The 26,259-nt window shown below is 34.3% G+C and overlaps 2 protein-coding genes across 3 annotated transcripts; one reads left to right on the top strand and one right to left on the bottom strand.

Moving 5' to 3' along the window:
- The first annotated feature begins 20,900 nt into the window (after positions 1-20,900).
- LOC110650913 (telomere repeat-binding protein 1-like) lies at positions 20,901-23,546 on the top strand. Of its 2 annotated transcripts, XM_058154506.1 has the most exons (6): positions 20,901-21,331; positions 21,548-21,670; positions 22,582-22,686; positions 22,735-22,863; positions 22,997-23,053; positions 23,175-23,546. In XM_058154506.1, the coding sequence occupies exons 1-6, from the start codon at positions 21,320-21,322 to the stop codon at positions 23,331-23,333; spliced, it is 585 nt and encodes a 194-aa protein (XP_058010489.1). In that variant the 5' UTR covers positions 20,901-21,319; the 3' UTR covers positions 23,334-23,546. The 2 variants fall into 2 exon arrangements, with proteins under 2 accessions (XP_058010489.1, XP_021661753.2); XM_021806061.2 differs by having other exon boundaries at positions 22,582-22,863.
- On the bottom strand, positions 23,426-26,251 carry LOC110641407 (uncharacterized). The gene is made up of 5 exons (XM_058151681.1): positions 25,666-26,251; positions 24,879-25,413; positions 24,760-24,815; positions 24,558-24,676; positions 23,426-23,464 (listed from the first exon to the last, which is right to left on the bottom strand). The coding sequence occupies exons 1-5, from the start codon at positions 26,249-26,251 to the stop codon at positions 23,426-23,428; spliced, it is 1,335 nt and encodes a 444-aa protein (XP_058007664.1).
- Positions 26,252-26,259: the final 8 nt, after the last annotated feature.

Raw genomic sequence — 26,259 nt, 5'->3', positions numbered from 1 at the left:
AGCTTATTATCTCAACTTAAGAAGAAGATTGAAAGAAGAAAGAAGAACAAAAGATAGAGATTTGGAGTTCTAAGAAAGGTTAGTATGCTAACTTTCAATTTTCTACTTTAAGTGCATGTTTAGTTACTTAAATGAACTTAGAAACTAATGCAATGAAATAAAAATATGTGGGGAGGACCAAACTGAAATTTCGGCCTGCTTGAAGGGGAGTATGATTTGCATGGTTTGATGGATTTAAATGAGTTTAGAAACTTTATTTACTTGAATGGTTAGGATTAAAAGCACTAAATGTGATTAAATGCATGAGGTTGGTGAATTAGGGTTTGAGACCTAGGGTTTTAAGGCAAAAATTTAGAAAAATGGGTAAATGATGTCTTCGACCTATTGTGAAGTGAAAAAAAGTCATTTGTGACCAAATGAATTGTGTTGGAATGGTTGGAATTAAAGCTAAATTCGGAGGGAGTGTGGTCATGCTGCTGGCAGCATGACCAAGTCAACTTTGAAGGACCAAAAATGAAATTTTACAAGTCCAATTGGTATGGGACCAATTGGGGATGAAAATAGACACTAAATGACACAATTTTCATTTAGGAACCATGCCCAAAAAGTGACCAAAACCTAGTGAACAAATTGACTCAATTCGGAAAATCTCAGTCTGTCCCTGTACAAACTGACCAAATGAACAGTGTTTGTTCATTTGGCCATAACTTGAGCTAGGCAGGTCCAAATGACCTGAAATTTTACCAGTGGTTAGATGAGATATAGACCTAAAACTTTCATGAAGAACACAAACCCAAATTCTGCCAGCAACCAAGTCATTTGGCCACCCCAATTTGGTGACCCAAAACTGCCAGCACCAAAATTGCCCAGAAAATCTGGGTTGTGTCCAATCCGGCAGCCATGGTTCAAATGGCCATAACTTGAGCTACAAAACTCCAATTGGGGTGATTCAAAAATGAGAATAAACTTAAGACAATAAAAAACATTTTCTATGAAGGAAGTTTTGCCAAATTCCAACAGTAAAATTACCATTGGAACAGTGCAACTAGGGACACCAAAACTGAAAATTTGACAATTTTGCCTAAAGGACTTAAGCTTTGAGAAAATGACCAAAACCAACAAATTTAATGACCAAAATGTGGTATGTGGGTGAAGTTGGAGTTCCCATACCTATTAAGCTTTAGAAAGTCAACAAATTGACTTGAATAGTGTAGTGAATAGTAACCCGAAATACAAAAATTTCAAGAACGTCGAGTTTAGCACAATAGAGCTAGATAAAAGTGAAGTTAAATTTATTTTTAGATTTATGCTAAGTTATGGTACTGAAACACTATGAAACTGTGTGTTTCAGCTGAAAAAGACTTGGAAGCTCTGAGAGACTGAGTCAAGGCCTAGAGGCGACTCACGTCAGGTCTGTGCACAATAATTCTTGTTTAAATATTTTATTCTCAGAAATTTGACTTCTGTGATTAATTATGTACTGTGTTGCCATTTTATAATCGCAAATATGACTTTGGAAATTGATCAGATTTCTCATAAATTATTTAAATAAATTGTTTTGAATTGATTTTGTGTTCACACTTAGCATGACAGTATCACATTATTCCTCCTCCATTTATGGGGTTGAGATCGTTTATTTTCCTCCCTCTCTGGCTTGCCAGTTGAGGTTGAGATCGGATGAGTACTCATTAGCTAGCTAGCCACCTCCCTCATTGATTTAGATTAGTGAGGTTATAGATTACTTTGTCGTGGTGTACAACACGGTATTGATCGGAAATTTTGTGTCATGGCTTAAGTTGTGTATGAATTGGCAACACTGTGTTTCTTAAATTATTTGACTAAATTGTGTTATTATGAGCTTTGATAATTTGTGAAATGTGATTGAGAAATATTTAAACTGTGTTTTGATAATGAATGATTTATGTATGGTATTTCAAATTTTTATTGTGCACCACTGAGTATTTTTATACTCAGCGATAGCTTATTTTGCTGTCGCAGATAAGAGCAAGGAGAAAGCAGCAAAGTGAGCTGCTATTGAATTGAGGACTACACTGATCTTTTTGTAAGGGTATTATTTTATACCCTTGTAGTTAATTTTGATGTAAATATTATAACGCTTTATGTATCAATGTAAAGTTGAGCAGTTGTAAAATAAATTGTAATAATATTATTTTTGGATTTTCTTCTGTAAATTAATATTTGTACTTGTGAATTTCATACTTTATGCCTTGTGAATGGAGTTATTAAATATTTTGAGATGATAAATTTTGATTTGGATTGTGGAATTATTTTGAAGTGAATTGAATTGAGTTGATTTGAGATATATTGAAGGTTGGGAGTTGAGAAAATTATTGGAAGTGTTTTTTTTTCAGGTATTTGAAGAACAGTTTTCTCCCAATACAAACGAAACTCTGTCAAAATTTTTATAAAATTTGCGGCAAAATTAAAATGGACAAAAATTTTTACTAGTATTTAAACTTTGAATAAATGGTTTTTAATTCCTACCAAAATGCTCACCACTTCCAAAATGTAAGAAAATTATTTTAAAATCCCTTGTAGGGTACTTAATGAGTTATCGGTAGGTGAAGTTCGGTAGTTTATTAAGTATTCTACGGGATCATGTTATGCCTTATAGAGGGGTAAGGTGTGACAAGATCAGCCGGATTTTGGCCAGGAAGATGAAGCGGCGCGCTTGCGCATCGCGTCCCTTCCTGCGCCTTTTTCCGGCGAGAGGAGGTGGCAGGGGAGGCGCGCCGGCGGCTGAGGTGGCTAGGGAGGCTGCTGCGCGGCAAGGGGAGGAGGGAGGAGAGAGAAAACGGGAGAGAAAGAGAGGAAGGTCGGGACGCGCGCGAGGAGAAGAAAAAGGAAGAAGAAAGGCCGATCCGATTCGATCGGTCCAATCCGGTCCGGTTTGATTCGACTAGTTCGATTCAGAATACAAAATTTTAAATTTTTACTCTGCCTTGGGATCGAAAATAAGGCCCAAAAATTTTGAAAAAATTCAAAAAAACTCAGAAAAATTCGTAGACTCAAAATATATTTTTAGTTTTGCCACGTGGTCTTTAAATTAATTTTTAAAAATCATCAAAGTTTTATATTTTCAAAAAATAAACCCGATTTTGAAAATCCGAAAAATTTCAAATAATTTCCTAAAATTCAAATAAAATAAAAATATCAATATTTACCCAAAAATAATAAATTTAAAAATTAGGGGTGTTACATTCTTCCCCCCTTACAGAAAATTCGTCCTCGAATTTTACACAAGGCAGAATAAAGTACAGGATTACACATTGAACAGATAAGGGTACTTGCTACGCATGTCCCGTTCTGACTCCCAGGTGCACTCTTCCACTGACTGGCTCCTCCACAAAACCTTAACCATAGGGATCTGTTTTGATCTTAGCTGCCTCACTTGGTAGTCCACTATGGCTACAGATTGCTCCTCAAACGTCAAGTTCTCTTTTAGCTCTATTACATCCGGCTGTAACACATGAAAAGGATCAGGAATGTATTTCCTGAGCAGGGAGATGTGAAATACAGGATGAACATGAGAAAGGTTGGGTGGTAGCTCCAACCGGTAGGCAACTGCTCCAACTCTATCAGTAACCTCAAAAGGTCCAATATACCGAGGTGCCAACTTGCCCTTCTTTCCAAATCTCATGACTCCCTTCATCGGAGAAACCTTCAGGAATATGTAGTAGCCTACTGCAAACTCTACATCCCTCCGTCTGGGGTCTGCATAACTTTTCTGCCTACTGAAAGCTGTTTTCAATCATTCCCTGATTAAAGGAACTATCTCTGAAGTGTACTGCACTAGGTCTACATCATGCACCTTCGCTTCTCCCATTTCCGTCCAACACAGAGGAGACCTACACTTTCTTCCATATTGTGCCTCATAGGGTGCCATCCCTATGTTGGAATGGTAACTGTTGTTATAGGCAAACTCCACCAAAGCTAGCTGATCATCCCATTGACCTCCAAAATCCAAAACACTCATGCGAAGCATGTCTTCCAGTGTTTGGATTGTCCTTTCGGACTGTCCATCTGTCTGAGGGTGGAAAGCAGTACTAAGGTTCAACTGTGTGCCAAGTGCCTCTTGCAACTTTCTCCAAAACCGAGATGTGAACTGGGGCCCTCTGTCAGATATTATGGAAGCCGAAATTCCATGCAATCTGACTATTTCTCGAATGTAGAGTCGAGTGTACGGAGCCACAGAATATGTAGTCTTCACAGGCAAGAAGTGAGCTGATTTGGTTAGGTGGTCTACAATTACCTATATCGAATCATATCCTCACGTGGTACGAGGCAACCCAGTCACAAAATCCATAGTAATCATTTCCCACTTCCATTCTAGGATAGGGAGCTCTTGCAGCTTCCCTGACGGTCTCTAGTGTTCAAACTTTACCTTCTGACAAGTCAAGCACTTGGACACAAAGTCTGCTATGTCTCTCTTCATGCCATTCCACCAATAGCTATCTTTCACATCATGGTACATCTTGGTGGAGCCTGGGTGGACATTGTATAGTGTATAGTGTGCCTCTTGCATGATTTCATTTCTGAGATTGTCCACATCGGGCACACATATCCTAGAACCTTGCATAAGGGCGCCATCATTGGCAAATCCAAACTCACCACCTTCACCTTGCTGTACTCTTTCTATGATCTTCATCAATTGTTAATCTCTATGCTGGGAAACTCTAACTCTGTCTCGAAAGTCTGGCCTCACTGAAAAATGAGCCAACAATACCCCCTCATCTGAAAGATCTAGGATTAAACCTTGATCCATCAGCTCATGTACTTCCTGAATCAACGGTCTCTTCTCTGCTGAAATGTGCGCCAAACTGCCAGAAGATTTTCTGCTCAAAGCATCTGCTACTACATTGGCCTTCCCAGGGTGGTACTGGATGGTGCAATCATAGTCCTTCAGAAGCTCCATCCATCTCCTCTGTCTCAAGTTTAAATCCCTCTGTTGGAAGATGTACTTCAAACTCTTGTGGTCGGTGTATATCTCGCACACTTCACCATACAGGTAGTGTCTCCAGATTTTTAGTGCAAAGACTACAGCTACCATTTCCAAATCATGGGTGGGATAATTTTACTCATGCCTCTTTAGCTGCCTTGAAGCATAAGCCACTACTTTTCCATTCTGCATCAAAACACACCCTAAGCCAACTCTGAAGGCGTCACAGTACACGGTGTATCCTTCACCACTCATAGGTAGTGTCAACACAGGGGCGGTGGTTAGACACTCCTTAAGCTTCTGGAAACTCTCCTCACAGTCATCTGTCCAAATGAATGGAACATTCTTCCGAGTTAACTTAGTTAGGGGAGCTGCTATCCTGGAAAAATCCTGCACAAAATGCCTATAGTAGCCAGCTAGACCCAGAAAACTTCGCACCTCAGTGACTGTTGTAGGCCTAAGCCAATCGATTCTGACCTCAATTTTCTTGGGATCTACTTGAATGCCTTCACTAGAAACCACGTGTCCCAAGAATGAGATGCTTTCTAGCCAAAATTCATATTTTGAAAATTTGGCATATAGCTGGTGCTCCCTCAAAGTCTGCAACACCATCCTCAAGTGCCACACGTGTTCTTCCTCGGTCCGTGAGCATACCAAAATGTCATCTATGAATACGATGACAAAATGGTCCAAAATGGCTTGAACACCCTGTTCATCAAGTCCATGAAGGCTGTTGGTGCATTAGTGAGTCCAAAAGACATCACCAAGAACTCATAATGACCATATCTAATCCTGAATGCCGTTTTGGACACGTCCTCATTCCTGATTCTCAACTGATGGTAGCCTGATCGCAGGTCTATCTTGGAAAAGAATTTAGCCCCTTGGAGCTGATCAAACAAATCATCGATCCGAGGAAGTGGATACTTATTCTTCACAGTCACCCTGTTCAACTGTCTATAATCAATACACAACCTCAATGACCCATCTTTCTTTCTCACAAATAGAACAGGAGCGCCCCAGGGTGAAGTGCTCGGTCGTATAAAACCTTTGTCCAAAAGCTCCTGTAGTTGCTCCTTTAACTCTTTCAATTCTGCTGGCGCCATCCTGTAAGGAGGCATTGATATGGGGTTTGTACCCGGAACAACATCAATGCAGAACTCTATTCCCCTTTCTGGTGGCAACCCCGGAAGCTCCTCAGGGAAGACATCCATAAATTCTCTGACAACAGGAACATTTTCCATGTTAACACCTTCTACAGATGTATCTCTCACCAATGCCAAATACCCTTGGCATCCATGCCTCAACATTTTTCTAGCACTAATTGCTGACACCAAATTATATGGAGCCACGCTCCTGTCACCATCAAAGCTAAACTCTTCCACACCAGGTATGTGGAAATACACCTTTTTGTTCCTGCAGTCTAAAGTAGCATAATGAGTTGCCAACCAATCCATCCCCAAAATTACATCGAAATCTATTACTGATAGAGGAACCAAGTCTGCTAGGAGGATCTTTCCATCCACTACTACTGGGCTACCCGGAAAAACTATATCTACATCTATGTTGTCACTAAGTGGGGTAGCTACAGACAAAGGGCATTCTAAAGTTGTAGGGTTTCTACCCAATCTCATGGCAAACACAAGGGAGACAAATGAGTGCGTAGCACCTGGATCTATCAAAACTCGAGCCTCATAGGAACAGACTAGAAGAATACCTGCCACAACTGCATTGGAAGCCTGAGCATCCTGGTGGGTCAGGGTGAAAACCCGAGCTTGACCCCTGCCCTGAGTGGCAGAACCCTGATACTGACTTCTACCTCCTGCTATGCCTCCAAATCCACGTCCCCCTTGTCCTCGGCCATGTTGGCCCGAATCGATCACCGCCATCTGAAACACCAAGATACAACTGACGAGGAACATTTGCAACAGAACCCTGTGACCCCATCTGTGGCTCGCTAAACACGGGGCATTCCCTAGCAAAGTGACCTTGTTGGCCACATCTGAAACATACTCCTGAACCCATTAGACAAGGTCCTGAATGTCCTCTTCCACACTGTGCACAAGGTGCCAAGGAGGATCCTGAACCAAACCCAGAATTGCTGTACCCCGAACTGTGACCACTGTTGGATCCGTACCCTGGTCTGAACCCTCGGGATTTGTGTCTAAAACCACTCTTCTTGTTCCTACTTCTTCCTCTGTAATTACTCTGGCCACCACTATCTGGAGCACCCAAGTGGGGAACACCTGAAGAACCCTCTGCTCTGTTTTTCTCTGCTCTTCCGCTGTCATCCACAGCATAGCTAATCTCTATCTGTCTGGCTCGATCAACTACCACATCAAAAGACTGATCAGACATCATGGCCAGGTTTGCATACCTCCTGTCAAGCCCCTTTAGGAACCTCTTCACCTTCATAGTTTCTGTAGCTACTGCTGTAGGGGCATATCTGCTCAATTCCAGAAATTCTGTAGCATATTCATCTACAGACCTGCCATTCTGTCTTAACGCCTCAAAGGCCCACTACTTTTGATCTCTGAAACTTTCTGGACCAAACTGGTTGATGAACAGTTCAACAAACTAAGTCCACTACAAACCCTCCATCCGAGGTAATATGTAGTCATTCATCCATTGTCTAGGCATAGGCCCCATGACATGGTGCATACACTCTATAAGTCTCCTATCAGTCAACTGCAACTCTGTTCCTACTTGTCTACAGGAATCCAAAAACCGATATACATCGTCTGACACATCATAAGTACCAAGCACCAACTTCTTGAAATTGATTATCTGTTTGTAAGGTTCCCCTCTTGGTGCATTGGACTGCTGCTACTATGGAAGGTGGACCATATACTGCGCCATCATATCGATGGTTCTCTGCAACCCAGCTAGAGTAGCTGCCATTGGGTCCATGGGACCCTGTGCCATAAAAGACTGATCCTGAACTGAGGGTGGCTGCTCCTCTACTTGAGCAGCTCTAGGCCTCCTACCCCGCCTCCTCGGGGCAGGCGCCTCATCCTATGCCGACACCTCATCAGGCACATCTGGTTCTGGTACAGTGGCAGCTCTCCTGCTTCTACGCATTTTCCTGAAATTCAGCAGCATTAGCCCACAATATTTCAAACAGCATGTTACACAGCTCTATAGACTCATATTTATACATAATTATATGAAGCAGAAACTAGAAGCAAAGATGATAATGCAAGACGAATGTGGACCCTATTTTCTGCATGTGACACCTAGTAGACTCTTCCCAATACTTTAGACAAACAATCCCTAAGAATCTGGAGCCTAAGCTCTGATACCACATTTGTCACGACCCAATCTATGGGCCGGACCGGCACTAGGACCTGGGCCAGCCTAAAGCCCCCGAGGCCCGTAGTAAGCCTAACTATTCATTAACCCAACTCTAAGGCCCATTTGGGCCCAATTTCAAGAATTCAACCTGATAGAGTCCGACCATAAAGTGGACCTTTCAACGGAGAGTTTTTGACTCACCCGACCTGTAAACACAATCTGTAATCAACTGGGGAGCTCAGCTCACCCTCCACATACTCAAATGTCATAAAAATAAATGGGAGCTCAGCTCCCTCATCCAGTCCATCAAACATACATAAAATAATAAGTTTACAGGTCCAGAATGATAATTTATATTACAGACCCAATACAAATAAATATTTCTAACACATGCAAAAATTCTAAGATTTAACAGGTTTATATAAACATTAATAATCAACCTGTGAGGGAGAAAAGCAGGTTAACCTCAAAAATATCCTCCTGTGGCCTGGAAAAATATTGAACAGGAGTGAGCGTTCGACTCAGAGAGTAAAATATCAATTTTAACCATAATCTCTATAACTATCTAAAACTAATGCACCCTGTAGAGTGAAATGCAACATCAGCAATATTTTCACATCATAACATCAAAAAGGTAATTTGGAGCACTTACACACCCAATAATGTCAAACAATACATATATGGGAGCTGATCCCCTATACAGCTCTCTTAATCCAACTTGTGCCAGCGAAGAACTCAGCTCCGACTTCCACTTAAATAACCAAATCGGGGTCCCAGCGAAGAACTCAAGTTGTGTCTAACCCGAAGGACCGGGTCCCAGCGAAGATCTCAAGCCGTGTCTACCCGTCCTATCCATAGTCACACCACATCACACGCACACCAACGCACGCACACTGCTCCAAATTACCACAATAACATTCATGGCACTTTAACAGTTGTGAATGCAACAAAAAACGTGCCTAGAGTTTAACTACATAGATACATACATATAAGTGATGCATGGGCATGCTTAAACATATAATAATATCGAAATTACAATTAAAATTAATATTTTACTCACAGACTTGACAGCGATCACTGTGGCGGCTGGGCGGAGAAAGAAGGCTGTCCCGGCTCACCTGACAATTTTATTACAATCATTTAATAAATTTGACTCAATACAAACTAAGAAAATGACCAAATACGTCCTAAGTCGTGCCGAAAATCCGGCAGAGTCTCCCCTATACCTAGGACCTACCCAACCTGCAAAAGGGCTCAAAATGCACTTCTATATTCACAAATCATACACTCACAACTCAATCACATCACACAACCCCTCCTGGGCCCATCCAAACAGTCATCAATCACAATATGTAAATTTACAGTTTAGTCCTTATAATTAATCATTTTTGCAACAACTGCCCAAATAAGCTCTAAAAATTCTAAAACTTTGCCCCGCGATCCCTAGCAATATTACTAGGCTATTGCAAAAAGAATCATAATTTTCTGAGCTACCACGAATATTTTACGGATTTTTAATCTCATTTAAGCACTAGAAATTTACGAAAAAGTAAGGTTCGGGTTTACCTATGCCGATTCTGACTCTGGGGACGCGCTTGGAACATCTGACAATGGTGGGGTAGCCAAAATTTCGATCCAATTCGGAAAATTTTTTCAGTAGCCAGTCTGTCTGGCCGGAAATTCACAGACCCGGACAACTATCGAATTTCCGTGAATTGAAGATACCTACACGAAGCCCATAACACGGGGGTTAGTATAAAATTTTTACGGAATTTTCTAAGCTCATTTAATGCTCAGAAAAATACTGTGAAGTTTCATTGGACCCACCGAAAAACGGTGTCGAAAAATTTCAAAATTTATATTGCTGTGAACCTCTCAACGAGTGGAGCGCTCTGGTACTCTTGGTTTTCTCGTGGGGTTCACGGTTTGCGAGAATCTAGCCCAAAAATCAAAATGGGCTAAAACTTCCCGGATAAAAATTGGACAAACCGCTCGATGGATTTTGGTGTTCTTGGTGTCTATGGAAAGCTCTCGAGGTGTAGATGGGTTTAGACACAAGACCCGGCCCGATTGGTGGCCGGATCGGCCGGATTTTGGCCGGGAAGACGAAGCGGCGCGCTTGCGCGTCGCGTCGCTTCGTGCGCCTTTTTCCGGCGTTCCAGGCGGCGGCCGGCGAGGGGAGGTGGCTGGGGAGGCGCGCCGGCGGTTGGGGTGGCGGCGGTGCGGCAAGGGGAGGAGGGAGGAGAGAGAAAACGAGAGAGAAAGAGAGGAAGGTCGAGACGCGCGCGGGGAGAAGAAAAAGGAAGAAGAAAGGCCGGTCCGATTCGACCGGTCCAATCCGATCCGGTTTGATTCGACCGGTTCGATTCAGAATACAAAATTTTAAATTTTTACTCTGCCTTGGGACCGAAAACGAGGCCCAAAAATTTCGAAAAAATTCAAAAAAACTCAGAAAAATTTGTAGACTCAAAATATATTTTTAGTTTTACCACGTGATCTTTAAATTAATTATTAAAAATCATCAAAGTTTTATATTTTCGAAAAATCAAACCCGATTTCGAAAATTCGAAAAATTTCAAATAATTTCCTAAAATTCAAATAAAATAAAAATATCAATATTTACCCAAAAATAATAAATTTAAAAATTAGGGGTGTTACACTTATGGTGGCAGCATGTGTGTGTGTTTAATTGTTAGGGTTTAAACATGAAAATGAGGTATGTTCATGTAGATTAATTGTTGTAATTGGACTTGAAAAATTCTGTATTATAGTGTGTATGTTGAGAGTGGTTACAAGCTGCCAAAATGACCAAAAATGTATTGCTAAATGTGTTAATGTTATGGTACAAACCAGAATTGACATGGAAGAGTGAACTTGGTAAGCATAGGATGTGTAATTGGTAAAGGATGAACAAATTGTAATAGGGCAGTGTATATTTTGGCTTAGAACCTTAAGTGTGTGGCTCCAATTGGTATAAGACCAATTGGAGGTGAAACTAGGCACAAAATGTGCCAACTTTCATGAAGGAAGCTTACCAAAATTCTGCTTAGAAGGTGACTTGAAAAATGACCAAATCCGGATTAGTGCTTTGAAAGCTTGAAACTTGACCATTTGGGCAGTAGTTAGTGTTTTGACCATAACTTACTCAAAACAGGTCCAAATGACCTGAAATTTTTACCATGAATAGTTGAGACATATATCTACAATTCTTATGAAGACACCAAAGCCCAGAAATGGCCAGAACCAAGCCAAATAGCTTGCACAAGATTAGGTCCAAAAACTAGCCGAACCAAAAGTGACCTAAAAATAACCTAAAGTTACCATTTTGGTACATTTTGTCTAGCATTGGTAGATTGACCATAACTTGGTCTACACAACTCAGAATGACCTAAAATTTTGCTTCGCGTGCAATAAGACATAGACCTACAAGTTTGTAGTTTGGACCGAAACCCGAAAATGAAGGGAACTAGGTCATCCGGCTAGGTCAAATTAGTACACCGAAATCCGGCAAATTGCAATAAAATGCAACATACTTGGAAATGAATTTGGTAACATGTACCAATACTAAAAGGCTACAAATGTGACATATTGGTAACATTAAAACCTAATTCACCTAGATTGCATCGAGGGTCAACATCTTAGGTTGACTAAGTAAATAATAGAATTCAATAAATTAATTATTAAGCTTTATTGTTAGAGACAGTTTAAATGAGTACTGAAACACTTCAAATTGTGTGTTTCAGTTAGCAAAGACTCAGGGAAGGGGAAGGAAACACTGAGTCAGGGCCAAGAGACATTTATCAAAGGTTTGTGCACAACAGTTATTTCTTTTGAATTTTTCAATTGAAATAAATTATGACTATTTGTATATTATTGTTTTAAATTGTGAAAATTTATTTGAATGATATTTGATGGATACTTATTGATTGAAAAGCATTGTAAATGGTTTGGAACCACAGCTATCATGTATATTGATTGAATTCCTCGCTAGCTTGTCTAGTGGGATGAATTGACTTTGAATTCCCTCTCTGGCTGAAGTGTTGATGTGTGTGCCTGTTGAGGATGAATAGAATGAGTACTCATATTATTGCTAGCTAGCTATGTTATTCCTTATTAGCCATCGGCTCTTGGGATGAATTGGACTTTGGAACATGATTAAGTTGTGTGTGTGATTTATAGATATTTATTGTGATATTGTGAAATGGAGTTTAAATTCTTTATGACATTTACTATCTTTGAATTTAACTATGGTTTTAAGTATCCACTATTTATATGACTTATGATTTGTGATTTAAAGTTGTATTTTGTTAATGTTGTGCACCACTGAGACATTGGCTCAGCGATAGCTTTTCATTGCTGTCGCAGATAGACAGACTAACAGGGCAGCAGACTAGGCTGCTAGTACTACACTGAGAGATCATCGGGTATATTGAGTATATCATATTTTGCATTTTGTATTGTAATGTATGTTCACTGTATGTATATAGTGTTCTTGGTTTTGAGCAGTTGTAAATTAAAATTGTACATTAAAGTTGTAAATTAAAATTGTACATTAAAGTTGTAGACTAAATTTGTAAATTATTTTGATTTGTAAATATTGTGATATATTCTTTTATCTCAGCTTTTGAAAACACTGGAAAATTATTGTGGATTTGAGTTGACAATTGTTGAGAAACTTATTGTGTTGATTGAATATTGGAGTTTGGCGATTGAACAAAATATTGGAAGTGCTTTTTACATGTTTTTGAAGAACTGTTTCATTCAAAATACAAATGGTACTCTGTCAAAATTCTTACAGAAATTATTAATTCTTCAAATGTGTTAGCTGTTTCACTTCAGTTCAAAAAAAATTTTTAACACTTGTAAATAGTGCTCACCATTGCAAAAAGAAGTAAGAAAAGTTTTAAAATCCCTTGTAGTGTATTTAATGGGTTATCAGTAGACGAAGTTGGTAATTCATTAGGTATACTACGGGATCATGTTATGCCTTACGAAGGAGTAGGGTGTGACAGAATTACCTACTATTTTCTAACTTAAATTTAGTCGGTAATATTTTTAATTATTTAAAATTTATTTACCTACAAAAAGGACAGTGGCTAAATTTTATACATCGTTTTTATGCATATTAATTACCTATTATTTTTTGTAATTGTTTTAAACTTTTAAATTTTAAAATTTTTTATGATTAATTTGAAAGTTAATAATAATAATAATAATAATAATAATATCCAACAATAAAAATAATTACTAAATGTATCAAATTAAATATAAAATTCATATCTGAAAATAAAACATACTAAAATCTAATAAGTCAAATATCAAATTTAAAACTCACAATTTTATGGAGATGGAGGTGTTGGTAGACCTCGGACTAGTCTCATCACCTCCTCCATCATAGAGCTTCTCATACGTTCCATATTTGTCTTCATTTGCAACTCCATTTGCAATTTCAATTGATCCATACGATCTGTCATAGCTTATCTCTCATTCTCAAGCTGGTTCTCCAACTCTTTTATTTGTTGTTGTAAGGCAGCATTTTGACTAGAGCTTGATGTAGACACCCGACTCGAAGATGCTCCAACTGAAGGGTAAAAGGTAGATGATTCAGATCCAAGACCATACTAACCAGTGATTAGTCAGTAAATTACCTACTAAGCATAGAAATAGTCACGAATACTTGTTTTATTTATATTTACTTTTACTAAAACTCAATTTTTTTAAATTACCTACTACAACTTTTATAGTCGATAAATTATCTATTATGCGTATAAATAGTCGGAAAAGTAATATTTACATTGTAAATTACCAACTAAATTTTTTTCGTATTACCAACAAACGTTTTATACTCGCTAATAAATTTATTTATATAATATTTATTTTCTTCCCAATAATGTACCGACTACAAGTTAGTCGGTAAAGTACTAATATTAGTGGCTATACTTTGCGCGCCATAAGTAGCGACTAAATATTGTAGTCGGTAAAATATTGTAGGTAAATAGTCGGTAATGTAGTTGGTATAAATAATTTATATTTGATAATTTGATTTAATCTTTTTTTAGTCGGTGAATAGTCGGTATTTACCTATAAATTTTGTTTTGTTGGTAATATTAGTAGCTATTTTTTTAATTTCTTGTAGTGTAAAAATCATTGTATACTTTAACAAATCATTCTATATTTTTAATTATTTTTTATTATATTGCTATTTTTTTTTTGTGAAACATTCATTAAAAATACATGGAAGATAAAAAAATTTAGTCTATATAAAATATGGAGTAAGAATAAATTTAAAATATTACTTTATTTTTATATATTAAAATTAACAAATATATAAATTAAAATTATTTATACATTAAAATTATTATTATTATTATTATTATTATTATTATTATTATTATTATTATATATAAAGTATTCTCAGCTTTCTCGTATTACTTCAACATATTACTCTCAACGAAGAATGAGTACTTTTTTTATATTAATTATTTAATTATCTTTTTATTTATCTTTTAAATATAATTATTGTTGGCATTACTATCTTAAATTTTATTATTTAAATAATTATTTTCTTTAAAAATTAATGATCAAAATCCAATAACTTTTGAGATTAAATGCGTTATTTGAAATTTTGTTATAAAAAATATCTTTATTTTTTTATAAAAAATTAATTAATATAGATTATTTTATATTGATTAAATAATAAATATAAAATTTATATTATTGTTACCAATTCGAACATGTTTTGACTTTTAGAGAGAATTTTAAATATTATTATAATATTATCTACTTAAATATCTTATATGTTAAACATGTTTATATATAGTTAATGTATTATTTGCATAATATTATTGCACTTAAAAATATGATTTCATTGATTTTAATTTTTAAGTGAAAGTATATTTCTTCTGTTTTACTTTAATTTTTTATTTATAGTTTTTTTTTATATAGTTATTTGAGATATCAGTATAAGTTTATGCTAATAATTAATTTATTTAACATTTTATATATTCTTAATTTATTTTTTATATGCCTTTTATTAAATTTACATTTCTATATTATAATTAGTTAATATTAATTTTAAATATATAAATATGAATAATTTTAACATTAAAATTATAATTTGATATTAATTAATTCATGTGTTTTTGCACAACATTTAGCAAATTCAATTATAATTTATGCAATTTAAACAATTCTTTTTCTTTTTTCTAAACAAAAAAAAAAGAAAAAAATTCAAATGAATGATCTGAACCTTCGTCTGCCATAAAATTGGCCTCCAACAAGCCGCATGATAAATTCTCAATTCAAAGCCCTAGTTGTCTTCTTGTTTCTAAGCCTGTTCGATAAAAATATTTTTAAATATATTACTTTGAGAGTATATAAAAAAATATTTAAAATTAAATTTAGTAAGATTTAATTATAAAAACACTAAAATAAATTTTACAAACTATTTTTTTCAACAATATCAAATATGAATAATATTATTATTACATTCTACTATTGTTGTTTTAAAATTGTTGTTTATATTGAAAAAGTAATTTACTTGTTTGATAACATAACAGAAAATTACTGTTAAACAACAAAAATACTATTTTCATAATATAACATGGCTTCTCAACTTTAGTTTAGAAATTCTCTTCCATCAAAACACCATTTATCACCAGCAAAATAAACTTTATGGGTGAATTTAGGTTTTTCACCAATACTATCAAAGAAAAATACATACCCATTATCATTTATGGGTCAGATGGCCATGCAACACGAGAAATGACATACCCATGTTCCATTGTCAAAGAAAACCTCTGCATTTGTACTCTTTTAGAGGTGAAAATAATTTTGGAGCCTTAATGTATGTTGCAGTGCCACTTCTACAAACAATTTTTCAATGCAAATGATAGTAGACATCCAGCAACTAAGAATTTGAGCATTCATGGTCAAAATTGCAAATTCTCGTTATGACTTGAAGTGAGTGACGCATCATGGCTTTATTTCGTGTGGATTGTCACGTGGACTAATAATAAGTATTAATTAATTTTAGAAAAATAAAATTAAAAATAAATATTAAATTATTAATATAAAAAATAATGTATACTAATTATAAATAAGTTAAATATTTATATTTTATTTTTATAATTTTTTTATGTAGATTATACTTTTTGTCTCTCAAATTTTTGAATAAAGAATTCATAATAAAAATATTTATTAAAAATATAAATTAATTTAAGATTAATTAAATTATATTATAGTTGATTATAAGATTACAAATTAATGATTTATTTTCTTTAAACTAATGGCCATCAATGACTTATTATTATTATTATTATTATTATTATTATTATTATTATTATTATTATTAATAAGAAAGGTAACATGTAATAAATAATATTTTTATATAAATGATTTTGTAAAAAATAATATAAAATTTTTTTAAATATTACATTTAATTACAAAATATCTTAAATTTTAAAGAAAATAATAATTTTAATAATAAATATTAAGGTAGTATTACAAATAATAATGATAATTAAAAGAGAAATAAAAAATTAAATAATAATTAATATAGATGAGAGTATTTATAATTGAGTATGAGATTATAAATTAATGATCAATTTTTTTAAATTAATGGTCATCAATGCACTTTTATTATTATTTAAATTATTTTTTATTTTAAACTATTATTATTATTATTATTATTATTAAATTATTAACATAAAAAATAATGCATACTAATTATAAATAAGTTAAATATCTGTATTTTATTTTTATAACTTTTTATGCAGATTATACTTTTTGTCTCTCAAATTTTTGAACAAAGATTTCATAATAAAAATAATAAAAAATATAATAATGTAATAAAAATATTTATTAAAAATATAAATTAATTTAAGGTTAATTAAATTATATTATAGTTGATTATAATATTGCAAATTAATGATTTATTTTCTTTTAATTTAAGGCTAATTAAATTATATTAGAGTTGATTATAAGATTACAAATTAATAATTTATTTTATTTAGACTAATTGCCATCAATGACTTATTATTATTATTATTATTATTATTATTATTATTATTATTAAGGAAGGTAACATGTAATAAATAATATTTTTGTATAAATGATTTTATAAAAAATAATATAAATAATTTTTAAATATTACATTTAATTACAAAATATCTTAAATTTTAAAATTAAATTTTAAAGAAAATAATAATTTTAATAATAAATATTAAGGTAGTATTACAAATAATAATGATAATTAAAAGAGAAATAAAAAATTAAATAATACTTAATATAAAGGAGAGTATATATAATTGAGTATGAGATTATAAATTAATGATCAATTTTTTTAAATTAATGGTCATCAATGCACTTTTATTATTATTTAAATTATTTTTTATTTTAAACTATTATTATTATTATTATTATTATTATTATTATTATTATTATTATTATTATTATTATTATTATTAAGGGTAACATGTTATAAATAATATTTTTGTATAAATAAATTTATAAAAAAATAATTTTAATAATTTTTAAATATTACATTTAATCATGAAAGGTCTTAATTTTTTTAAAATTAAATTAAAAAATAATAATTTCAATAATAAATATTAAGATAATATTGTAAACCATAATGATAATGAAAAGAGAAATAAAAAAATAAATAATAAGTATTATTTATAAAAAAATATAAATAATTTTTAAATATTAAATTTAATTACAAATGCTCTTAATTTTTAGAAATTAAATTTTAAAAGAAATAATAATTTAAATTATAAATGTTAAGATATTATTGTAAATAACAATGATAATTAAAATAAAAATAAAAAAATTAAATAATAATTAATATAAAGAGAGTATTTATAAAAGGTGACACGTTCTAAGTTTTTTAAATAAAGTATCATGTGTCATTTTCTTAGGAATATCTCTTTGCTTTATATATATATATATAAATTAGAGAATTAAAAACTCAATTATAATTAAAGTAATTAAATAACTAATTAATAATAAATAGAAAAAAATTAATGAAATTAAATAAATTATTTAATAAACATATTATCACTTTTATATATAAAAAATTAACTTTGATTAAGAAAAGTAATATAATAATCTGTAAACAATAAATTTAATCACAAATATATATATATATATATATATATATATATATATATATATATATATATATATATATATATTAAGTTTTGACGATTAATTGTCAAAAAAATAATCATTTAAATTATAAAAATTAAGATAGTAATGATAATAATAATTTTATTTTAAGGAAAAATAAAAGAAAATTAAATTTAATATAGAGATATAATAATTACTAATTAGGTAAATTTTTAATTTATGAAAAATATCATTTAGTAATACTCGTTACTTGAAAATATCTAACTATTCATATATATATAGCTGAATGTTCCTGCATTGTGCAAATTTTTTATAATTTTAAAATAGTTAATTAATTAATATTGTTAAAGAATAAATTTTTATTGATAAATTTAATTTTTTTATTTAATTAATATTTTAACCAAATCAGTTAGAAGTTCTCCTTGATAAGGATAGGCTGTACCTCTATTGATTTCATGAATATTAGTATTCTTTTCAAAAGTATAAAAACATTTATCAAATGTTTCTTCATCTATGGTTTCCTTGTTGTGCATTCTCCTGTGGATGATCCCACTATTTCACCACTGACAGTCCAATCAGCTCCTTTGTTGCTACATGTTCCTGCCACCCCCTCTCTAATTACGCGCGTCCAGAGTGCGATTCCAAAAAGAACTTTTTTTTGGGTCTTCCTGAATTGGGGATTCCGTTATTTTGAGTGAGTTGTTCTGGATCTAGAGTCTAGTCAGTATTAATCTTGGTTTGGAGATTGATTACTGGTTGCACTGTTTTAGTGTTTTATTGTTGAAATTCAATGGGTTGTCTCTGTGTGTGTGTTTGAAATCATTGGATGGGCGCTGTTTATTTGATCTGAAATGGGAAGAACTAAACTGAAATGAATGGGTCGGATTTGATTCGGTAAATCTTTTAAATCCCCCAGGATGAGGAAAAATTTTAAAATAAACTTCTTTTTTCTCATTAAAATAAACTGTTGGAGGACGTTTGTCCCGTGCTATAAATTGTTCCCTAACACGTTATCCTCAATTGTTTTCTGTCTAGGGTTTCTGATTTGTGAATCAGCGTCTCTCTTACGCCCATTCTCGGCAACATGGCTTTCAACGCCAAGGGCCGGGTAGCGAATCAAAGGTTGCGGGTAGCTCGTTGCTGAACAGCTTGAAGATAAGGACAACAAAGAAGAAATTAATTGCAACATGGACGATGAGTATCACTTATTGGAAGATATTGACCCCTTGGCGTGGCATTATGATTCCGAAAACGAGGACCATGTGAAATTGTTAGAAGATTTTATATGCAGGTACAAAGAAAGCGATGTAATTTACTAATTTTTTTTTTTATATGGATTTATTAGTGTTTCTCTCATAATTTTAAGTCGTTTTATTGATTTTTCTCTCACAATTCTATGGCAATCCCTCTTTAGGGTTTTGATTTCATCCCTTTACCCGGGCGGCCCATATTATCTGGTATTGCTTATCCTGTCTATCTGGATCTTGATACTGTCTACTCTAATGGCTGCAGAGAACCCTTAAATATGCTATTGACAAGGAGAATGAAAAGGTGACTTGGTAACTTTAAATTTTATGCCATAGTAATCGGAAAATCCCGATCACATACATATAATTATTGAACAGTTGGTTGCTATTGAGTAGAAATTATGGTCTAAATTAATGTTTATTTCTTACTGTTAACACAGATTATATGAAATCACTATATAGTTTTTCATCTTTGTAATTGTATTTTGCCCCTTAACCGAAATTTTTTTGATTCTATTTTTCTATTTCAAGCAGTACTCGTTGTTGACAACATACTTTTCAGTCAAAAAGGGTGCAAATCTTATCTTCGAGAGAATTGACCACGCAAATATGCATCCGCCTGGTTTGTTTTTCATAACCTTTGATTGATGATTCTGAATCATTTGTTATTTATTTTCCTGTTCTTATAACTTGCTATGGTGTCCTTAGATTGTTGGAGATTAGGGGCAAGGTATGTGAATAAGTACAAACCTTGTGTTACTAATTTTATTCAATTGGATTTTGATCCATCATGTACCTATGTGTGGCTATTGTTAATTGAATGCTAAGGGTTTGTGCCAACCTAGTCTATGAAGTTCATATAAACTTTGTTTCACTTTTTAAGTTTCTAATACAATTGGAGAAAACGTGGATTGAACATAATCTACTAGCATCCTATACCCCCTACCTCCTGCAGTAGGGGCAAATGGCTTTGTTTTGCCAATTTACTTTTTAACCCATTTTGTCACCACGTGCAGTCACTATTAGTTGAAAGCAAAAGGCTTTATCTGCTGGACTAGCGTATGAAGCTTTGATGTCCCCAATTCAGCCTAAATAAATGTCATCATTCTGCTGTAAAACTTTTTTTTTGGTGGGTATTCAATTGGGACTGGTTAAAATTTGAGTTCGGTTATGTGCTCTTCTACCCCCCCTCCCCAAATTGAAGATTTTAATAATTTATTCAATTGGGACTGGTTAAAATTTGAGTTAGGTTATGTGCTCTTCTACACCACCCCACCCCCTCCCTCTTGAAGATTTTAATAATTCATCTATATCTTCTTATTCATTGCTTTCTCTGGATTACAAAGAATTTCGTGCTCAAAGAGTTGTGATGCCTTGGTTCATGAATCTTAAGATACGACCCATCTTTTATGCTATTTCTCTATGGTAATAAACTCTATGCCTTGGAGTTGTGATTCTTGATCTCCTTTATTCTTTCCTTTTTTTGGGACTCTCTATGGTGTCCATCTTATTAGAGAGGAGGTTCAAGGAATGTGAGGTGAGCGGTAACTTTGATTTATTAATTAAATTCATTTATACTTAATCCACTTTGTTATAGCGCGCAGGTCATAATTAATTGAATGCTGATAGCTATTAGTGCCTATCTAGCCTATGTACTCGGGTTCGAAGAAGCCGTCCGCAGAAAAATTTCATGGCTCTTCTGGTGTGTTAATCTTCCCTTCTTGGGCAATAAGCGTGCGGTTTGCTAGATTTTGAGTTTTGATTTTGATATTTTGCCTCTTGGGCATGAAGCACATTTGTTTTGTGAAATCTTTGTTCACTATTTGTTGCATGTTGTTTGGAGATGTTTGTGTCTGTGTGGAGGTGGAGCCACTTTTCTTTCCCTTTGCTCATTGCATAATGTAAACTATGTTTGCAGAAGTTCAATCCAAGTAGGATGGGCATGACAGTTACACTGGTAAAGGAGGCACTTGGTGCACATAATTTTCTACAAGATAATGATGAGAAAGTGCAATCTGCCCCTGCACAGGTTCAACAAAGGGTAAGATTAACCATATATCTGATATACAGACGCAAATATGTGTTAAATTTTTTATTTAATATGATAGTTCCTCTTGTCCGTGGTTCTCCTTTCTCTCTCTCTCTCCCCTGCCCCCCTTCTCCTCCACGTTTCCTTTTCGTATCAAATGGAAACTGTTATAGTATGTATGGTAATATCATTGGATTGATCTGCAGTCCAGTTCATTACATTCTCTCCTTAAATTAGTTGAATTTTATATTTCCCTTTGGCAAAAGATTGAAGTTCCTAGCTTGGTGGGTTAAAGCTCAAGCAATAATTTGGACTTGTCCACGGTCCTTCATTTGATGTTTCTTGAGGCAATGATGTGGTATGCATGTGATGGAGATGTGCAACGATTTAAGTTGTGAAAATTGCTTCAAGTGTAAGACGAACAATTAAGAAAAATTGTCTTTAAATTTGGCTGGAAGTCTTTGGAAGTAAATGGGAATAGCACAACATAAGCTAGGAGTGGGTGACAGTGATAAATAGGTGTTGACTTGGTTTAACAATGCTCCTTAAAATCTTTCACTCAACTTAGTTTTGTTAACCGAGAGATGCTTTGTATTTCCTTTCATCAGGAGTTAAAGGTGAATATGAGAGGGTTTGGACATTTACCCTGAGGAGAACGTTGAGGTTTCGAATCTAGAAGTAAAATTAGCATTTTACCAAAAGTAAACTAAGAATATGGTTTTCATGGCATTGGAGTGTTATTTCTGAGCTTATGACAGCCAATTGCAGGATTGCTTGCTGATTAGTGTACTTTTGTTCCAGATATTCACATTCTTTGGCTGCATGACATAATGATTTGCCCTTTTTGTGAGGGGTTAATGCCTTCACGCTGTATATTCACAAGCTGATGTATTCCTGATTGGAATACATTTTTCATTGCCCAGTTCCTAGGTGTACCAGACAAAGATATACAGTTCTCAGCAACAGGTGCAGTCAAGGGCCATAAGGCGCTGAAACAAGTAGATTCAACTGGGGATTCAGACGATAATGTAGTTTCTGTGCCCACATCCAAAGGTGGAATTAGAAGGAAACATCATCGAGCTTGGACTCTCTCTGAGGTTATGAAGCTAGTTCAGGGTGTATCTAGGTATGGGGCTAGAAGGTGGTCTGAGATCAAACGGCTTGCATTTGCATCCTATTCGTATCGCACCTCCGTTGATCTCAAGGTATATTTGTATTACCATCCCAAGGTATTTCATGAAGAAATACACATAAATGCAGGGAATTAGCTGCTCTTGCAACTAGTTCTTGTGTTAGATATGAATTAGATTTTTGGCTGACAACAAATTTATTTTTCAGGATAAATGGAGGAATCTACTGAAAGCTAGCCTTGCACAGATATCTTCAAATAAAGGGGTGAGCAACCACATCTATAATTTCCTTCATCCATCCAAGTCATGGCTCGAGGATAACTGTTTTCATAGATCCTCTACAGATTCACGCTGTTATTAATGTTTTTATTTTGTGGTTAATGTAGATAAATTCCCGAAAAAATGTCACTTCAATGCCGATTCCTGAACCCATTTTATTGAGAGTTAGAGAGCTTGCTGAGATGCAGTCACGGGTTCCACCAAATCTAAGCTCAAGCAAGGTGGCTGGAAATAGTGTACATGAAAAACAATCAGGGTGCTTATAACATTGTAACTTGTAGATTTTAGTTGTATAAATTTCAAATAAACGCACATCAGTTTGTCCACATTTTGATGATTGTTCTTTTGCTGCTGCCTCTTACGGTGGCCGGTGGTGGTCCCAGTGAACAGTCGATATCTAAACAGACAGGACAACCGCATAGTCTGTAACTAGAATTAAGCCAAGGAGAGTGAGTGGATCAGTAAGAAAAAGTTCATTAGTTTGAGTGCCTTTTTTCCCCGCAGAGAGTGTCATTCGAATCCAGCATATGAAAAGGATTAGCTTCCCGTCACCATTGCCAAAGATAAGGAATTAAAGTTGAATTTTGTTGCGTGAATTTTAAGAAGCGACACAAGAACAGAAAATAGGAGAGACAACAGACTTGAGTAGAGAACTCTTTCATTCCTTTCTAGGAAAGATACAAATATGGAACTATCCTTTCATCTGCCATTTATTCAGCGTACGATAGAGTCCTAGCCCTATGGGGAGCCAATTACATGAATAACGCATCAGCTGTCACATGATCAACTGCCTATCAAAATCAACAACTTCTTTAACGGCTTCTCAACAAGCTAACAATACTCTCCAATGCACCGTTTCATCTCCACTCTATTTTCTTATAACAAATTTACCCGAAGTGCTACCAGGTGATTTTTTTTTTTCGCAAGAGTGTGGCTTGGTGATTGAGCCTTTGCGTGCGATTAGGCCTGTGTAGTTTTTGGTGTAAATCGAAAAACCAAACTGAACCGAGTCATTTCGGTTCAATTAGTTTGATTTTTTAGTTATATCGATTTAGTTCGGTTTAAAATTTTTAATATGTTCGGTTTTCGGTTTGGTTTGGTTTGGTTTTTTATTTGTTAAAACCGATTAAACCAAATAGTAAAATGGCCTAAATAATTTTTCAGCTCAAGATGTATAAGCCTCAAGGCTCAAGATGCATAAGTCCAACCCAAAGAATAAAAATTCTAATATTTTTGGTTTAATGCAACGGAACCGAACCGAACCGATATTTTTCGATTTGGCTCGGTTCGGTTATCCTTAGGTGACGTGCATCATATCGGCGCCTTAATGCCCGATTATACTTCACAAACACCAAATCATTCAATCTTTGCTGAACTAGCCTATTTCTTTTTTTACTATGAATTTGTAAAATATAACAATTTTAATAAGTAATTTTTATGAAAGAATAAATTAAAAGTATAATTGTAAAGAGACATGTTTTATTACTTACATGCTCAAAGATACTCCAATTATGCTCACAACCAGATGCACTACAAGTGAGGCTAAGCATTTTTATTGCAGAATTTCTCAAATCTGGAGTTGAAGCTCTGTAAGCATTCCACCATTCAGCTATTAATAAAATAACGCATATTAATCATGATTAAAAAAAATTGCAAGACAAGATTAAATGCTTATGATTAAAATTATGTTACCTGGAGACATTGTTGTTCGATTCCTAATTGTCACAGGCATCCCAAATATGCCAGCACTATTTTGATACAAAAGTAGTTGTTTCATGATTTTGTCTTGCTATTGTTGGGTTGGAATCAACCTTTGTAGAACTGTGTATAAACCAGTCATAACCTCTTCATCTGTAGCAATCTGAGTATTTGAATAAAAAAATTCAGAATTCAAATAATGTCCAGCTGCATGCAAAGGTTGGTGGAGTTGGCTTTCCCATCGTTTATTAATGATCTCAAGCACTGCCTTGTATTTTTCTTCCTTTTCACCAAATGACTTTGCAATTGCTTCTTCAGCCCTATCCATAGCCTCATAAATATATCCCATTGCAGGCCTTTTCTCACCGTCAACTAATCGAAGCACATGGACTAATGGACCAAATATCTTTAAGATGTACACCATAGTACTCCAAAAACTAGGCATTATCACAATACTAGTCACTTTCTTAACAACTTGCTCTTTTGCCCACTTACTTGTGGTCCATTCCTCTGAAGTAAACATTTTTCTCAATTTGGTCTTGTGCTTATGTATGCGTTGAAGGGTGAGAAAAGCAGTTGCAAATCTTGTGACAGCAGGCCTAATTAGTTCTCTTTCACCGGTGAAGTGCCGTAACATGTTCACCACACCTGGACGAACATAAATGTAGCAATTCATTGTCACTGCCCTTTTAATTGTGTTATGAAATTTTGGCATTTTCCCAATGTCTTCTAAAATCAAATCTAAGCAATGGGCAGCACAAGGAGTCCAGTACAAGTGTGGATGCTTGACTTGTAACAACTTTTCTAAAAACAAAACAAATATGAGAAGTTTTTATTTACTACAATTGTTAATTAAAATGAAATTTAATTAATTTAATAAAAATTAAAACTTAAAAATACCTGCAAGTACACAGTTACTAGCATTATCTGTCACTACTTGAACCACATTAGCCTCCCCAACACACTCCACAATTCTATCAAGCAGCTCAAACATCTTCTCACCAGTCTTTGAATACTCTGAAGCATCCATAGACTCAAGAAAAACTATTCCCTTTGGAGAATTCACTAAGAAATTAATTAAAGTCCTTTGCTTTTTATTTGTCCAACCATCTGTCATTATAGAACAACCATACTTTGCCCATTCTTCTTCATAGGACTTCAATTCATTCTTCACATCAGTAACTTCTTTATTCAACAAAGGAACTCGCAATTCATGGTAACATGGTGCCTTCAAACCAATACCAAATTGTCCAACAGACTCTAACATCACTTGAAAACTTGGATAATTGGCAGCATTGAAAGGAATTGTCGCATCATGCATCCATCGAGCTATATCCCTACATGCCTTTTCTCGCAATTCCTTTTTACATGCCTCATTTATGGTGGTTTGCTTCAACTTTGCATTCTTCCTATCTTTCACTGCCCTTTCTGCATTTTGAGCAAAAAATACATCAATAAGACCCTTTGTCCTTGGCTTCTTTTTCATATTTGCAA

Source organism: Hevea brasiliensis, chromosome 1, assembly GCF_030052815.1.
Source record: "Hevea brasiliensis isolate MT/VB/25A 57/8 chromosome 1, ASM3005281v1, whole genome shotgun sequence".
Taxonomy (NCBI): domain Eukaryota; kingdom Viridiplantae; phylum Streptophyta; class Magnoliopsida; order Malpighiales; family Euphorbiaceae; genus Hevea; species Hevea brasiliensis.
The sequence above is the reverse complement of the archived record's forward strand: the minus strand, read 5'-3'. Positions and strand labels throughout refer to the sequence as shown.

What these genes read in the sequence shown, in the direction of transcription:
- LOC110650913 (XM_021806061.2), top strand. An exon ending in CTGCACAGGTTCAACAAAGG is followed by an intron (nt 21,671 to 22,581) that starts GTAAGATTAACC and finishes TTCATTGCCCAG; the next exon opens with TTCCTAGGTGTACCAGACAA. An exon ending in AGATATCTTCAAATAAAGGG is followed by an intron (nt 23,054 to 23,174) that starts GTGAGCAACCAC and finishes TGGTTAATGTAG; the next exon opens with ATAAATTCCCGAAAAAATGT.
- LOC110641407 (XM_058151681.1), bottom strand. Translation starts at nt 26,251, where the DNA reads ATGAAAAAGAAGCCAAGGACAAAGGGTCTTATTGATGTATTTTTTGCT. An exon ending in TAGTAACTGTGTACTTGCAG is followed by an intron (nt 25,414 to 25,665) that starts GTATTTTTAAGT and finishes ATGTTCGTCCAG; the next exon opens with GTGTGGTGAACATGTTACGG. An exon ending in TCGAACAACAATGTCTCCAG is followed by an intron (nt 24,677 to 24,759) that starts GTAACATAATTT and finishes TTTTATTAATAG; the next exon opens with CTGAATGGTGGAATGCTTAC.